Source organism: Pogona vitticeps, chromosome 5 (genome assembly GCF_051106095.1).
Source record: "Pogona vitticeps strain Pit_001003342236 chromosome 5, PviZW2.1, whole genome shotgun sequence".
Taxonomy (NCBI): domain Eukaryota; kingdom Metazoa; phylum Chordata; class Lepidosauria; order Squamata; family Agamidae; genus Pogona; species Pogona vitticeps.
The window spans coordinates 60,415,524-60,432,545 of record NC_135787.1 but is presented as its reverse complement, the minus strand read 5'-3'; the positions used below and the strand labels follow the sequence as shown (position 1 = coordinate 60,432,545).

General features: G+C 38.7%; 1 protein-coding gene across 10 annotated transcripts in view; it reads right to left on the bottom strand.

Moving 5' to 3' along the window:
- Window positions 1-691: 691 nt before the first annotated feature.
- Window positions 692-17,022, bottom strand: part of TENM3 (teneurin transmembrane protein 3) — a 1,852,170-nt gene continuing 1,835,839 nt past the window's right edge. For all 10 annotated transcript variants that reach the window (XM_078393883.1, XM_078393884.1, XM_078393889.1 and 7 more), the window contains 4 exons: window positions 15,771-16,067; window positions 12,216-13,827; window positions 9,406-9,536; window positions 692-4,969 (listed from right to left, as the gene is read on the bottom strand). In XM_078393883.1, coding sequence (XP_078250009.1) covers window positions 4,214-4,969; window positions 9,406-9,536; window positions 12,216-13,827; window positions 15,771-16,067 — 2,796 coding nt within the window. In that variant the 3' untranslated portion in view covers window positions 692-4,213. The remainder of the gene's footprint in view (window positions 4,970-9,405; window positions 9,537-12,215; window positions 13,828-15,770; window positions 16,068-17,022) is intronic.

The window sequence follows — 17,022 nt, the reverse complement described above, 5'->3', positions numbered from 1 at the left end:
TGGAACAAGATTCTTTTCCTTGAAAAATGGAGGATACATGTCTCTCATTGTTGATGTGTGAAAATAGAGTCCTGTGACTAGCAAATAATTTTTTAAAAATAGGTCACACTCAGCTACACAGAGTGACCTGATTTGTGCTGGATCAACATGTTATCAAGTTGCAGTTGTCACTGCAAAGCAAGTGTGATGAAGCCTGCCTATTCTAACTAGCATCAAAACATGCTGTTGTCAGATATATACATTCACTGGGTGTTTTGAAGGCAGTACTTTCTGGTGAGGTGGTGTAAAAGTGGATTGAAAGATCTCCAGGATTTGAGTAACTATCAGGGTCAAGTTGTTTATTTATAATCAGCTGCTTTAATTAAGACCTGAGATTCTTGTCATGAGTTTTAAGCCACCTTCATTTACTTCTGTCTTAACTTTGTGATGCTCAACTACCTGAAAGGTAGTTAATGTTTCTGAAAAGTAGGCCATTGGAGAGCGCATGAAGTAATTTGTTTTGCTGAGTCCATGGTGTCACCACTGTGTGGGGGTAGAGTGGGGTGTGTGGGGAGAGTAACTCCCAATTATGTAGCAAATGAAATCAATACTAGTACAACCAGCTCACTTTGCATCTCCAAGCAGAGACAGAAAAGCAGTAATAGAGATAATGCTTGACACACATAGTTAAGAAAACAAATCTAAACACAGACACATTGGCTTGGCTTTTATTGGAAAGCCTAGATGCAATCTATAGTCATCAAGTTGTGGAAAAAGTCAGGACACATATAAAGTTAGGAAGGCAAATTAAAAGAACAATACAAATCAGACAAAATTTACATTTCAATATAGCATGAAAGCATTTTGATTGGCTTTGCCTAAAATACTCTGAATCTCCTTATTTTGTAATCTAATTATTTTAATACATTTCTTCATTTTCTTTTTTTAAATGTATTTTTGTTTACATATTCCCCCAAATCAGTGTCTAATGTCAGAGCAGGTCCAAATCAAAAGGGTTGCTTTTCTGTATGAAAAGCACTTATTCTGTACCTACTAATAAGGCTGCTAACTGGCCTCCATTTGAAATTAGCATTGAAAGATATCATTGTTTGGATTATCAAACATCAGGTGGAAAGTGCAAGGATACATATCAAGCAGACTTTTTAGTTCCATTTCGACATGTTATACACAGGATATTTTTGTAGTATTTCAAAGAAATGACAAAGTTCTGCTACATTTTTGAGCCTGGGCTTAATTCCACGGATAACACTTGCAGTCCTGAGATACAGTGCTGTTCAAACCCTGCCTCATAGGAACTGCAAAGACACCTTGCATTGCCCAGATTAATAATAACATGGAAATACTGGCACTGATCCATGGTTTAAATGGAACTTAGTTCCTGAATGTGGGATCCTTGGTGGTTGAAAAAATGACAGCAAACTAACCATTATTTGCACTTTAAATTTAAGAAAATGACAACTTCTGTTCTAAATGTCAGCAGTTCTTTAGGTTCTATCCAAAGGGGACACAGACAGTAATAGCACTGATAATGCAGCTTCAGTAACTTGCTTGACCTACTCACAGCCTGTTTGGCAAGAGTCCTGCTGTGCAATTGAGAACACATATAATACCATAGAATCTCAGGGCAGAAAGCAGTCAGAAAACTATTTTTATTCTAGGTACATAACTCCCTCAATATGATTAAGACACATTCACTGGCCATTTATTACCATTCTCAATACTGAGTACAGCACATTGAAAATTAACACACATACCGCCTTGGGTAAACAATTTTTAAAAGACTTTGCAGCTGAATATAGCACAAAGATGCCAGGGCTTTTTTCAGAAAAGCTGTTGGACAAAGTGTCCTTAAAATTGTTATCTCCCTTTCTTTTCCTTACCCACTTACAAAGGATGCATTTTTTTAAAAAAAGAACGCATTTTTAATCATGCATGATTCAATCCAATTGCAAAAACTGAGTGTTTTAGAACTGTAATATATCTAAAAATCGCTGAGGCAGCAATGAAAGACTGCTTTAGTGCAGATTTCCTAGTATATGAGACTACCAAGCACTGTACGTGTGGGTATTGTTTTTTGAAATGTTAACTCTGTACAGTTAAGGGATTCCCTTTTTGAAAAAAGCAGAGGCTCTTAGTATTTTGGAAAAGTAAATTAATTCTGTGCTTCTGGAAAAGACAGAATGAATAGTGCGAGGCCACAGATATGATATAATCTGGATCCTTCTGAAACCAATTATTAGCCTTTGTAAAATCCACAAGAGGCAGTTGTCTCTCATTGACTGGTTTGTCAATAAATGAGGGGTTTAGCCCAATAGAAACCTTTATTCTGTGGAATGGGAATTCTTCTAGACATAGGGCAACAAATGCTGGTGGTTATTCAGCAGAGAGAAAGATGATTTAGAATTGGTTCAGAAGCATTCTCTTTTGTTGTTCCTTCAGATGCTCCACAGTAAAGACCTGGCACTGAAATCTAGCTCAGCTAAGATCCAAGTTACGTTCTGCTATCTACACTTTTCACATTTAACAGAATAGACTGGATGGCCTTACCAAAGAGTGTGTTGTGAATTAGGCACTAATAAGCTAAAACTCTCTTTTTTCCCTTCTGAAGTTCTACATAACAACTTGTTAGTGGGAAAGAAATGTAAAGGGCAGAGTATGTGTTTAGCCCACAAATCTACCCATATTACAACTGCTGCTAGTTTCCCTTTTTCTTTAGTGAACTACTAAGAAGCGTGTCTTTCATAGAGAAGACAAAGGTGGAAGCCCTGCCCCACAGATTATACAAGTTTGTGGCAAGCATTACACCCTTGCTATTCATGTATATTTCCTAAGCATCCAAGGATGCATTTTTAAATTGACTCACTAGAGAGTAAGCCCCGCTGAATGCAGGGAGGTTTACTTCTAAGTAAACAAACATTTTATCATTACTTGACAATGCTTCACATCCCACCCACATTTAAAAACAAAAACAAAGTGCTGCAGAATGAAAGAATGCATGAATGAATGCACCTTCAGGGCTTGGGAAAGGACTAGGCAAGCCCAGACTACAGAGGACTTCAGTCACAATAAAGAGTCGCGCTCCCTCTTAGCAGTTCACATGATGAAGCTGAGCACCTAAAGGACTGGGCAAAATCAGAGAAAGGGAAAGGAGCTGCGGCCCAGTTGCCTACAAATTTGGGACCACTCCATCCTTTCAGGAGTGATCAAGAGAAAAATGCACCGTTTTTTAAAACTAATACAAAAATATTAACACTTCTGTCCGTTAGTTATACACTGTTATATCTCTACAATATAACTCTTTATACTGTACAGCTATAACATAACAAAAGGTGCAATTCCATTAAAGAAATTCACACACTGCACATTTTTATCATTTTATTTTAAGTATAAACCTTTTTAAACACTTTACATAAATTAACTCCTCTGAGACTAATATGTGATGTACAGTAAATTGTAATTCATATAAAAATCCATAAACAACTCGTCTCACATAATTTACAAAAAAAATCAAGGTTTCCTTTGCTTCTCTGTGACAAGGACTCTACTTGCCACCCCCACCCCCAAGGCAAACCCCATTATCATTGTAAAATCCATTATTAAATTCCCATTGTAGCATAAATTTGCTTGTGCCAATGTCCTTTTAGAAAGCAGCACAGTTTAAAGCCATTGGGGTCCATAAACAAGGAGGTTTTGCCCCACATTTTAAAATGAACAGAGATATATACCACATCCTATGCAGAAAGATGAAGAGAGCAAGAGAAAGGGAGAGAGAGGAGGAAAAGGAGGAAACACAGATTATTTCTTTTAAGCAAAGGTCAAAAATTTAGTAATATTTGGAAACACTGATCTGTTTCTTAGTTAAAGACAGTGCCTCAAAGAGCAGGCAGCTCATTGCAAACCCTTCAGTCTTTTTTCAATAATTTCAGTCCAACTTGAGTGCAGCGATATGCATATGTAAACATATTCTTTAAAGCAGATCACCTTTAAGGTTATTCAGAAAAACACACACCCAGTTTTTCTTTTCAGCAATATCATTCTTCTGGAAGGATCTCTCTTTATTGTAGAGTCTATTCAGATTGTGCTACAGAAAAATCTGAGCAAAGATGTACATTTAGGCTCAAGTAGTGATGCAGCAAAACCATTTGGTCTCCCAAACAAGAAGAGACACTGGCATAGAGTCATTCTCTTTGGCAGTCCAGGCTCAACCAGTGTGTTACCTTTTCCCAATCTCACTTTGCCTAAGGAACTGTATATTGTTAGCGCTGTCTGCTAATTCGGGGTATTGCTCCACGGAGAGTACATAGTACCCATCATATCCTTGGACTTTTCCAGCACTCAGCAGTTGTCTCTTTTCTCCCTCTGTCCACAACCTGGCACCTTCCTCTCCATCTCTCACTCGCTGCTGTTCTCTGGCCCAGGCATTGGAAAGAGCCCTTTGTCTAGCCTGCTCTAATATCCGTGCCTTCTCCTCATCAAGAGTCATGCCATAGCGGACATGGAGAGCCAGTGCACCATATTGCATTTCAACATCAGCAAACCTACGAGTCCTGCCGTTAACTACGGTGGTGGACTGAGAAACGGTGACATTGATTCCATTTTCCAAGGCCTTCCGGCCACTTGTCAGTCTCAGTGTGCCCAAGTCGCTTTCTGGTGAGGTTGTCTTTATGAAATAGTGAGTGTCTTTTCCTTCAACGGTGAAATGCAAGTTTTCCAGGTAGTATGCATTGTTTAGAACAGCCGCCACTTTGATACAATCCTCATTTGCAATGTTGAGCACATTCGTCTGCACTTTGCCTTGATTGACAGCAAGCATCACCCCTTTCCCAATGAGAGACTTCACAGTTGCAAACCACAACCATGATTTCTCACCGCCAGGTCTGCGCTTGCTGATCTGGACTTCTGCCATCTTTCCCAGGGACAGGAAAGCCTTTGCTTGTCTTGCCACTTGTTGTTGCACTCCAGAAATTGGCTGAAAACAAGAAGAGACAGAAGTTTTACAAACCATCTGTAGCCCCTAGACTCCAACAGTCCTGCATTTATTGGCATGTTGCCTGGAGTTGACAGTCGGTTATGCCACAACTCACATTGCCAAGAAGTTTTTTGAATCTGCATACTGGATTCCACTGTTTCACAAGCTATTTTGTTTTATATTGTTCAATGATTTTGTCATGTTTTTGTCTCCAAGAGAATATAAAAAATAAAATACAATAAAAATCCTTGCACTGAGTCAAATCACAGAAAAAATTAAAGGACTGTACAAGGAGGACAATTATGTTTATTTAAAATTTATTGTAGGAGTGTTTTATGCTGTTAGGCTACTTCTGACCGGTGGTGACCTCGTAGGGTTTCTGGGATATGTGTGAGACAGTTAAGGAGCAATTCTACCTGTGGAAGCCCCCCATACTTTTCCACAGTTCAGCAGGAACTCAGATCTCCTAAGACCTAGTCCAACACTGTCCATAACACTATATTGTTGAGCTAGCTTCAGTTGGCTTGCAAATGGCTAAACAAAGGGTTATATTCATTTATACTACAAATTCTTAAGAGACACAAAAGCCATTTTTGACTGGACGAGAACACCTGATCTCAGCCTTTAGATTTCCAGTAATTTTCTTCCACCTCATCCTTTTGTAGAAATGAAGACAGTCGCAAGATGAAGGGCCCAGGTTTGCTCATATATTACTCCACTCACATAAAACTGCATTGGAGCAGTTCTTAGGATCAGATTATCATGGATTATTTTCTCTTCTTACATAATATCATCCACAAACTGGAGGTATTAGGCCTACTGGAGGCTTGTTGACATTTAACCTGAACATTATGCATTTTGACTCTCCTAAGATCAGGTTACATATACCTATGTGAAGTAGGTGGTATATAATAACTGATGAAATGATCACTTGATACCAAGATCAAATAACTAAATTCTATCCTGAATAAATATTTCACAACAGAGATGGATAAGAGTTATTTTTGAATGTTAATTTTACTGGCCATGATACAGGGACGCTGCAGTCTAAAATGAAGCCAATTTCATCCCATCTCAGGGTGCTATCAGACGGGGAAATAACTTGCATTTTGAACTGCTTGTGGTACAGTCTGGGGTGAGCTATTTCCCTGTGATCACACAATGAATGGCCAATAGTGCTTCAGCCGTGCCCTGAACTGTGTCCAAGCAGGACTTCTTAGGGCTACTCTGTTTTTTGGGGCAGACTGGAGCAATTCTTTGATGGATGGAAGGGCTGCTTTAAGGGAGATCACACCTGGCACAGCAACCCTTTCTGATATGATCAGAAAAGGTTCTTTCTTATCATCTCACTGCATCCTCTGTTTCATATATCCCGCTGGTTATCGTGATTATTTGAACAAGCTATCAAACTTTTCTTTTTTTTAACACACTGTCCTAATACACAGGCATTAGGTAAAGGTAAAGGTTCCCCTTGACAATTTTTGTCCAGTTGTGTTCGACTCTAGGGGGCAGTGCTCATCCCCGTTTCCAAGCCAGAGCCAACGTTTTGTCCAAAGACAATCTTCCGTAGTCACATGGCCAGTGTGCCTTAGACACGGAACGCTGTTACCTTCCCACCGAGGTGGTCCCTATTGATCTACTTGCATTTGCATGCTTTCGAACCGCTAGGTTGGCAAGAGCTGGGACAAGCGACGGGAGCTCACTCCGTTGCGTGGATTCGATCTTACGACTGCTGGTCTTCTGACCCTGCAGCACAGGCTTCTGCGGTTTAGCCCACAGCGCCACCACGTCCCCACACAGGCATTAGGTCTATTCTAAAAAGACTGCTTATCACCTCTCCTCTCAAGCAAGTACTTCAATAAAGGCAACATATCTCTCTGCCCCGAAAGCCATCTATAGTAGCCCTGTGGCTGACTGATACAGTCAAGAGCAGAAATAGGGAGGCAGCTTTGTAATTAGAAATGGACTAAACATTATTCCTTCAAGGGTCACATTCTTCAAGATTCCTGTGTTTACAAAATCAACATGCAAACAGGACCTGTTCTTTCTTCCCAGTGACTAATTAAGTAAGAGTAATGTAGGAACTCAGTGTGTCATTGTATTGAGGGTGAGCCTGCGCAGGGTCAGACTGCAAGAGAACTTTTGAAATTTTTTAAATATAGGGCTCTTTGGCTGCCAAATGTGATTTTCTTTTCTAATAATAAACAAAAGATTCTTAAAAGTTAAAAAAGAAGTAAGAGTAAGCCAACTGGTAAAACAATGCTAGAAGATAATCACATTTTCTAACTGCTCAAGGTAGCTCTGCTTTTAACTGTGAAGCTTTCTTTCTCATCTGTTCTGAGTGGTACGAGAAGGTTTCTACAGTTTGCTGCAGCTCTTAACTGGTTTTTTTCAAGGGCTGGCACAAACCTACAGAATCAGTGTAATAAGAAAATAGGCTTAAGCTATATAAGAGACCACACATCACAGAAAAGAGTATAAATGAAACAGGTAAAAGGGGTTATGTGTAAGTTTTAAGGGCTGACATTTTCTGTGTCTGAAGTTTCCCCTTAAGTAGACTATACTTTGTTCCGACCCCTTTTACTACTTTTACAGGTGAGTGGAGCAGTCCCATCTTTAAAGACTCAAGTCTGTTCTGTTCTGGTCTTGGTTCATATGTTTCCCATATAATATGTTCCCTAAATAGAGATTACCTCTGTGCAAGCAAAAACACCAATCATCTCTGTTGGAACAAGTTTGAGTTTATATTAACTCCTTCCAAGTAGTCATACATTCTCCTGCTTCTAGTCTTTGTTTATACACTTTAGACAAGAAGATCTAAGGATTGTAAGGAAATGCAAAATATTTAGAAACTAAAGGGTAGTCCACACTAAAGAAATGGTGGCTCACAGTTACTAATTTTTCTTGTTTCCAAAATGTTCTTTGCTCCATTTTCTGCTTCCACTCTTGCTTTGTGTTTGCATGTATATGTGTTACAACAGCATTTAAAGGACCTTAATTATTATTCTTAACCAGGAAATGACAAATACTTTACAGCTTTGGATAATGTCTCGATTGTTAGTCATAATGAACGGAAACTATTGGGAACATGTGGGGTCCTTCCCCCCCCCCACTTCCATGCAGAGCTTGAGTATAGTTTTACCTAGAGTAGGGAAAGTTTACAGTGATATCCTTTTATAAATTGGGAGGGGTATGCGATTTTTCTCTTTATTAAAGCAATTGGAAGGTTGACACATACATGACTTTTGGCTTATGTATCATGTAAAAGCATCTTGTTCCTTTATTTTTAATAGTCAAGTAAATTAGGGTGCAATCCTAACTAATCAAGAGGGCTAAGTGCTGGTTGAGCCAGTTGAGACCATGAGCCAGCTGAGGCTGTGCTGAATCAAACCCCCTTCCTGCCCGCAAATGCTGAAAATTGCTGAAGATTGCTCTGACTCTGGCCTACCTTTGTCCTGGTGTTGAGTCTGGGTGTAACTCAGCTCCTCCCTTCTTCACCCTCCCCCCTTTTTTACTCTTCTGCCAGCCGATCTCAGCAGGCACAGCTGTTATGCTGGCGGACTTCACTGTGATGGCACAAGAGGATTCTGCCTATTCTAAACCTGCTACAGCGAGTATATCTTTTGAGTATGGATTGTACTGTTGCAATCATTATGAACTAAAAAGACTATTTCAGGTTTCTTATTCCTTGCTGGAAACTCAAAACTGAAAACCTGATGGAGCATGGCCTTTTGATCTATGAATAGTTAAGATTTATAATCGCTATTTTCCTAAATAGCAGGTATGATTTTTCTATTTTGTATTCCATTCTTTTTTGTCCATCATTTAAACCAGATACATTTTTCAGGCTGATTGTAGGCTTTTTTTAAAGAAAGAAATTTCATAGGCACCTAGAGTTTGGGCTCCATGTAATGCAATGGATTTTACCTGAGGTAATTTCACATTCAATATTTTATCTTCACTTATAAAACATGGTTAATATTAAAGCAAAGTAAAATTGTACTGGTGCTTGGTATGCATAATTTATATCACCTGTTCTTCTGTTTATTTCACAGTCTATTTTTTTTATTACAGTGTTCACTTTCTGCCTTGAGGCGGGGTGCTGGTATAAATCCAATCTTCATAGTTTCCAGAGGGAAAGTTACAGTTCTAAAAGAAGGTTTCAAAGTACTATTATTTATTGATTAGTTCTTTCCCCACTCTTATTTCTAGTCAGTACTATGGAAAGCGAAGTAGAATGTGTTACAATCTTGAGTGAATGCACACAAAAGACAGGGATATTAGCAGGTAGGCTGTGGATATCTTTTGGAAAGAAATACAACTAGGAGCATCTTTTTAAAAATGTCATGTAAGCCTTGGAGAATTATAGAGCTCAAAAACAATCATGTTCTTTATTTAATTTTGCCATAGTTGCATTTTCATTTTTTCTTCCTTACCGGTACATCATCCCACTGCTGACTCTTCACAAGTTCATAGGAGGGCTCTGTTAAATCAAATTTGGGCACAGGGAATCCTGGGATAGCGTTGTGCAGGTGGAAACCAAATGTGACAAGCCAGCTGTTAACATCTGAAAAGCAATTGTAAGAGAAGGAGAGAAGAACATCAGCTTTCCCTCTGTGTTTACTGAATGTAATTCTGCAATACTTTTATTAATATTAGTGGGACTGGGTGGTGCTCTGAGTTATTAAACATAACAGAGAATTTCTAGCTTATTTGCTCTAACTATTCTAATTTCTTATGGAATGGTAATGCAGAAGATACTATTACTCTTATTTTGAGCAGTATCTATCTCTTTACACTGGAAGCTGAATGTGAGGATTTCTGCAACCTGCATTTGGGCCTCTGTCACTGGGTTGGGATTGTGTATCCAGACCTAATCAAAGAGCAGCACCGTCACTTTTGATAACCAGAATGGTAATGGACCTCCTTCCTTGCTCATTATTCCAACAGGAGATCTGAAATATCAAAGCTAAATGTTGCAACACATGCTCAGATCCTAGGCAAACAATGTGCACAACTCTTTGCTGGGTGCATGGATAAAGACTGTGTTCTCTATATTCACTGACTTTTACAGCATCTGTAGACATTATCCGATTCGATGATCATTAATTAAAGAGCTCTAGCAGTTTGAAGTTGAACCATTTAATTACAGACTGAGTTGTCATGGATTACACTTGATTTCCTCAGGTGCATGAAGTGTTAGCCAGAATTTCAAGTACTTACACAATGCAAAAGGGTCAGGTAAGGACTGTATGAAGAAAATTAAAAATAGAAAGTCCTGATAATGATAAGGATGTTATTAATACAGTACTAGCAACTCATGAAACCATTGCTGCTGATAAGACAACCATTTGGGCATCTGGTAAGCTAGCCTTATTTCTCTATTGTCACGTACAAGGTACTGTATCTTTTTTCTGATAAACAAGTTAGGGAGAATCATCCAATGCAATAGATAATCATCTCAAAGTAATCCAATACCATTTTGTTTTAGAGGTTTCTCTGTGATGGGATGAGGTTAATATATTTATAAATATATAGCAAAGGCCAAAATATCACATTGTATCACCATAAAAGCCTAGCTCTTGCTCTGGACTGTGCACAAGGGAGAAGACAGTATTCTACTTTCTTCTCAACATAACAGCGATCTGTTTCTAATACCAAACAATAAAGGGTTATGTCTTATAATCATGGGTGACTTGTGGACTTGAGGGTAGGCTTACCCTCCTTCTGCATGGACAATATGAGCACGGACAATAACGGAAAGTGAAGAGATTCCCATACTTCCCCTAAATTATTGAGTCAAGATGTTACTAGGAACAAGACTATAATAATTTTTGAGTACTACAGGTAAAATTCAGGAAGTTAATGTTTTATAGGCAGAATTCCTTTTGAATCAACATGGTCCTACAGAAGTGCTTCTGAGAGCTTGATCTGGGATTACTTTGACTCTTCTTTATGGAGCATAAAAATCAAAAGCTGAAGATACTGGATACAGATCTACAGTAGTTGTTATTCTTGAACTGTAATAAGGACCTGTTTCTAATCTGATGACAGAGCTTTATATAGCATTATGCAGTAATGAGGAAGGAGCACAATGGTCTCCATTCCCATTATGTAGCATTGCAAAAATTATCTCGTAATTTATGTGAAGAATATCAAGGTATAGTTCCTGGTCTAAAACTGAAGTACAAGCCTTAAATAAGGAGAGTAAATGACATTCATATCTCAGCAGTATCACCAATGGGCCTGAATCCTGTTTGTGGAATGGACAATTTAATCAACAGAGAAGAGATGTACCAAGGCCACTTGTGTTTTAAAATTTACTCTGCCACCAGTCAGGAAAAAATAAAGGCTGGTGTTTTGGGTTCTCTATGAATCTGTTTAGTCTGAGCATAATCTCCATTAAGGTAGCAGGGAAGATGTCAGAGCTAGAGAAGAAAGGAACAGTATTTTCTGTTTAACACACAGATGTACACATAACCAGAAAAAGCAACTGGAAGTGATAGCATAATGTTTTTCATACTGGTAGCTGAGGGCCTGGAAAGCTTCACTTTACAGAGGGAATCACTTGTAGTGGTGTTATGCAGGTAAGAATTAAACCAAGCTCTTTAGATAAGAAGTTGCCATCTGGCACAACACGATCTATAATATTCAATATATTTACAGGCCTATGAATGGTTACCATGGTAATTGTATAGTCAGACATAGAAAGATCAACGTCAACAGCATTTTCCCTTCTGCATTTTTTAAAAAATTCTAAATCCCTTGAGAGAGATATAATATGCTCCAGAGACAAAAGGATAGAGCTCACTATGAGGCTTTCTGATCATTTCTAATGTCCACTGATGAACTAGAAAATAAAGTCAACTACAACTTTGAAACCATGGCTAAGAAAGGCAAGAAGATCTTTTCACTTTATTGGTTGTGAGACACAGTGGCCCAGGATCGGCCCAGAGAGTCTACTTCAACAACTATGCATATTTAACACAACCCTTGCCTTCCATAACTCTGTTTCCCTCCTCTCTTAGCTGGAATATGCATGGCAAAATTTGGTTTGCTTTACTAGCATGTATATCTCATTATATTCAGCATCTTGTTAGGCACCATGATTCCAAGCTGATGTGTCCAACAGAACATACATTTATATGTACAGTACATAAGAAATGAATGATCCATCATTAGCATATATTTATTTTGTTCAGGTCTATGACCAAAGAGTAAAGAAGGAAACAAGTAAACTATTTACCTGTAATGTAGTCTTTTACATCATGTATTCTACTGGCCGGATTGTTATTTCTAAACATGTATAAATTAAACGGTGCCGGATCCTTTCCTATTTTTTTCCAGATTTCAATATCAGGTGTTGTCCAACGGCCTGCCAGTATATCATAATCTCTTTGACCAAAGTGAATTAGTTTTGTCAGAGGGTCATAAAGGCCTCCATGGAAGCCTATCACCAGCTGGAAGTCAAGATTGGAGTCAAAATAGATTTCACCATAGGCTGTGTATTGAATCTGCTTAAGCATTAAACCATTGCTGCTGAAAACAGCCAGTGGTGTTCCAGTGTTGTCTGAGGCAATGTAGAATTCGTCTCCACTGCTGATCTCCATGGCAAAGAGGTGTCCTTGCAAGTCATAGTAGAGAGAGGTGATTTCAGAACTTGAATGGTTATATACATGAGTTATCCTTGTTGGATATGTCAGGTCTGCATAAAAAAACTGGAGGTGCTGTCCCAGACTGGTTTTACTGGAAACTCGTCTTCCAAGCCCATCATAACGGTATATCACTGTCCACCCACTGCCTTTGCTATAAACTCTAGTAAGGAGGCCCTTTGAGCTGTATTCAAATATCTCGGTACCCCTCTGCCGCAAAAAGCCGTCTTCATCTAAACGGTACTGAACATCACCCAGTCGAGTGATTCTGTCTCTTAGATCGTACCGAAGTGGTGTTAAACGAGCACTATTACTTGGGTTGAGCAGGTGGAGATTGCCATTCAAATCATAGTTGTAACGCCACATTATTTTCTCATTCAGGTAAACTGTCTGTAGTTGGCCATCAACATCATATTCATAGGCATACTTGGTTGTGTTAGCAAATGGGCCTATTTTTATTTCTCTTTTAGTTACTCGTCCCATGTTGTCATACTGAATTGTAATCCAGTACATAAGTGATCTGAATATTTCATACTGAATTTCCTTTATGCGGCCATGGGCATCGAAGTGTTTTGTATAAGTCATTACAGCTGTGGAAATTATCTGGTTAATATCATAATATATAACACCAAATTTTCCAAACTGTTCAACTTTTCCAGAGATGTCATCAAATTGGTAAAGATCAATAGGCAATGGAGTTTCATTGATAACACCTTGCATGCTAGTTACTCTAAAACTATTGTCATAGCTGTAGTCAAATCGGGCATTTACCATTCCATCCTCACTGAAACGGAAAATCTGCCTGTCAATCAGTGGGCCAATTTGCCTGTATCTAATGGTGCAGATAAAACCATCACTCTGGAGGTTTACTGTTTTCAGAACTCCCGCTGTCTCATCATACGTAAAACTGACTCTGGTGCTATCATACAGAATTTCAGAGAGCCTGGTCTGCCTTCTGTATTTGAACAGAACTCTTCGGCTGGTGCCCAAGAAAGCAGTTTGTAGCAGCTGCCCTTCTTCATTGTAGTCCATGATGACTGAAGCATTGCTTTCAGGGGGATTGTAGATGTTCCGATAATAACCAATGGAACGGATAGTCTGCATAGTATGGCGAGCCACACTGGGCATAGTTACTGCAGAGAGTCGATCGAGTAAGTCATATTCAAAGATGTACTGACGCTGGCTGTGTAGCAAGAGGACCATAGACTGAGAAGGGGGAAAACAAAGGGTATTTTTTAATGAAGTGCCAAAACCACTGTATGCTAGCAGCAATCTGTTTGCATAAATCATCAGCATTTGAATTGAGTTATCCTTGACCTTACATATTGGTAATTATTCTCTGCCTAATTCATTTGGATACTTAATTGTAAAAGGTTCTGTAATTAGTGGCTTCCGATTCCTAATGTGCTACTTGTTGTGACTGAGTCATTCTTTTATCAGGCTCTCACAGCTGAACGGCAGATTGTCAATGGATTTGGATAAGTCATGTTTAATACTGGCAAAAGTGAAGCTGTCTTAAAGCCAATAATTCAAGAAGGGAACAACATATGGAAGAGACAATTTTACTCCTGTAATTAGAGATAATTTAGTGAGAAGTTTACTAGCCCGAAGATCACTGAACCTCTTCTTCTATGTTTATTTGTCTGATGGGCAAAGCAATTCACTCATTATTTACATCAAGCTTTGCAGAGCTAATCAGCCACCAAATTATTCCTTTTGTAAAGCTTCAGCATTGTGCATTACGGGCATTATTGCTTTATGTTATGATGGTATCAGCTGTCAGCATCGCTCATAACAGGGCACTAGCTCTTTTCACCTAACCCTATCTTTCCCCCCAACCCCAGAAAAGTGACATGCAAAACAGGAACAAAAAGTGATTATTTCATGACCATGTGAAGATCCTTTAAACTTTAAGACCAGTAACTAGAGATAGGCACAAACCTTGGTTTAGAGGCTTGTGCCGGTTTGTATGAATAGCACCACAAGTGCCATGCATTCCCTTCCCCTGCCTTCCTGGCCAATATCCCACTCACCAGTTGGAGTGCATTCCTCTCCTCCTGCTCTTTAGCTGTCTGACCAGTTCCTGGAAGGAGCACGGGCTTCCCTGCCCCACTTCCTTGTCTGATTGCTCACTCAGACAAGGAGGCGGGGCAGGGAAGCCCATGCTCCTGCCAGGAACTGGTCAGACAGCTGAAGTAGAAGAGAGGAGTGTGTGCCAGCTGGGTGCTGTGCTACACTGATGAAACACGGAATTGAGTTTTCAGTGCTGGCTTTATTTTTGACACAGGAAATCATACTCTGTGCCCTGCAACATACGTTATTTCTGCTTATACATTAAATTGGTAACAAATCTTTATACAGCACTCACAGCCACAATGGTACACGTGTTGTGGAGGATGGGGAGTGAAGGATTAGAGCAACTGCGATAAAACTTATATTGCCACGTTAGGAACACAATGTGCGTGCATTAGTTAGGGTTTGGATAGGATCATGCTGTCGGAAACTTTTGCAAGAGATGAGATATAGGCGGTAACTGGAGATGGAGCCTTTTGTCTGTGTAAAGTTGCTTGGCTTTGGAATTCTCCTGCTAGAGTTTTATTTGTTGTTCTTGGTGGTAGGTGAAACACTGTTTATACTCCAGCAATTCTTAAATTCAGACATCAGTCTGGAGATGCTGTTGTAACATATTTTTCTTTTACTGCTGTAAATGGTATTAAATTAAATGGCTTTATTTTTATCTGCATAAGCAGCTTTGGTAAGAATAATTTTAATACCAAAAAAACCCCTAAAATCCCCTGAAGTACAAACATATAAAAATCTGGTACAAATCTGAAAAGAGAAAATATGCTTAAATGACACTGAAATCACGAAAATGAAATCATCCAAATTACATTTCATTCTCAATAGGTTCAATAAACATCTATCATATTGCATCCATAGGCAGCAAACCAGTAAATTCAGGTGAATTAAGTTTGTTATCTTGTGTTCATAACTACAGATATCCATGCATAATGATGGACTTTTGCAGCTTCATAGATCAAAACTGCAAACTTTATCATGAAATAAGGTGTGCCTTTTGACCATTTTATGCTGAAATAGTGTACCAATATAATTGCCATGTACCCACCACTCCCAATATAAAACTCTACCTTTTCAAGGTATGTGTAACTCCACGTTTTGCCATCAGCAAATACTCTAGAAACAATCCTTCCCTGTCCATCATAATCTACTTTTTCACTAGTGGGCCCTCTTTGGATACTGCCAATTTGACCTGTAGATGAATATGTAACATTGACAGCCATAAGCTTGCTGCTAGGGAACCAGAGAGTTGGATGTCCTGATGTATCATAGGCGATCCTCAGCAGGAATTTACGGTGGTCATCATAGATCTTCTCTGTCTTTGAAATCCGATCAAAGTCAACTGAAAGGAGGTTCCTACCATTAACCTTTTATGAAACAAACAAGAAAACAAAATAAATCATACTGTGTGGCTATGAGCTGCTTATTCCTATGATACAAAATCAGCTATTGTTTGAAACTAATATTTAAAGTCCATTTACTATAACTGATTTCTTCTGACTGTAAATTAATCTAGCAACTCCTAGATATAAATGCTAGGTATTAGATTAATCACCATTTAAAAAGAGTTCATTAAATAAAGATATCCTAACTAATTACATTTAAAATTAATCATTAAGGCCACAAAGTACCATTTTACATAGCAAAAGTAGTTCTTTATATTAAAGTACTTTGAGTGTTAAGGAAGCATATTTCTGAGGCATGTGGCACATTAGATAACATAATACATGCTATACAGTATATTACTACCCTGTGAATGAAAGGTCTGATGTGATTATTCCTGATGTGATTATTTCTGGTTCCTGTGGACTGTTTGAGCTTCACTGCAGGCAGAAAGAAAATTTTCAACCTTTTCCTTCACGACAGCTAATCACTGTTAACATTGATGTGAACCTGCTTTTAGAACAAGGCTAAGTGATAGCAATCACATTTGATTCAGTCTTTCCTAAACTAATATCATTTTTCACTTTGCTTTTAAAGCTTATGGTCAGGATCCAAAGAATTGCCCAGCTAATTCTGCTTCCAACAGATGTTTGGATTTGAGTTTCTTGAATAGTCCCCACAGAAAAACAACAGCCGTTCACACCCAAGTACAAAACCATCCTATTAAAGATTGTGCTTGTAAAGTACCATCAAACTGCATCTTATTTATGGCAACTGTAACAGGGTTATCAGGGTATATGAAATGTTTAAGGAGTGTTTTGTCTAGTACCACCCTCAGTGAGTTTCCATGCCTGAGCAGGAATATGAACCAATTTCAAGATGCTACACCATACTGGCTCTCATTGAAGATTAGTGAGTTCTGTTAAATCAACCGTTTCT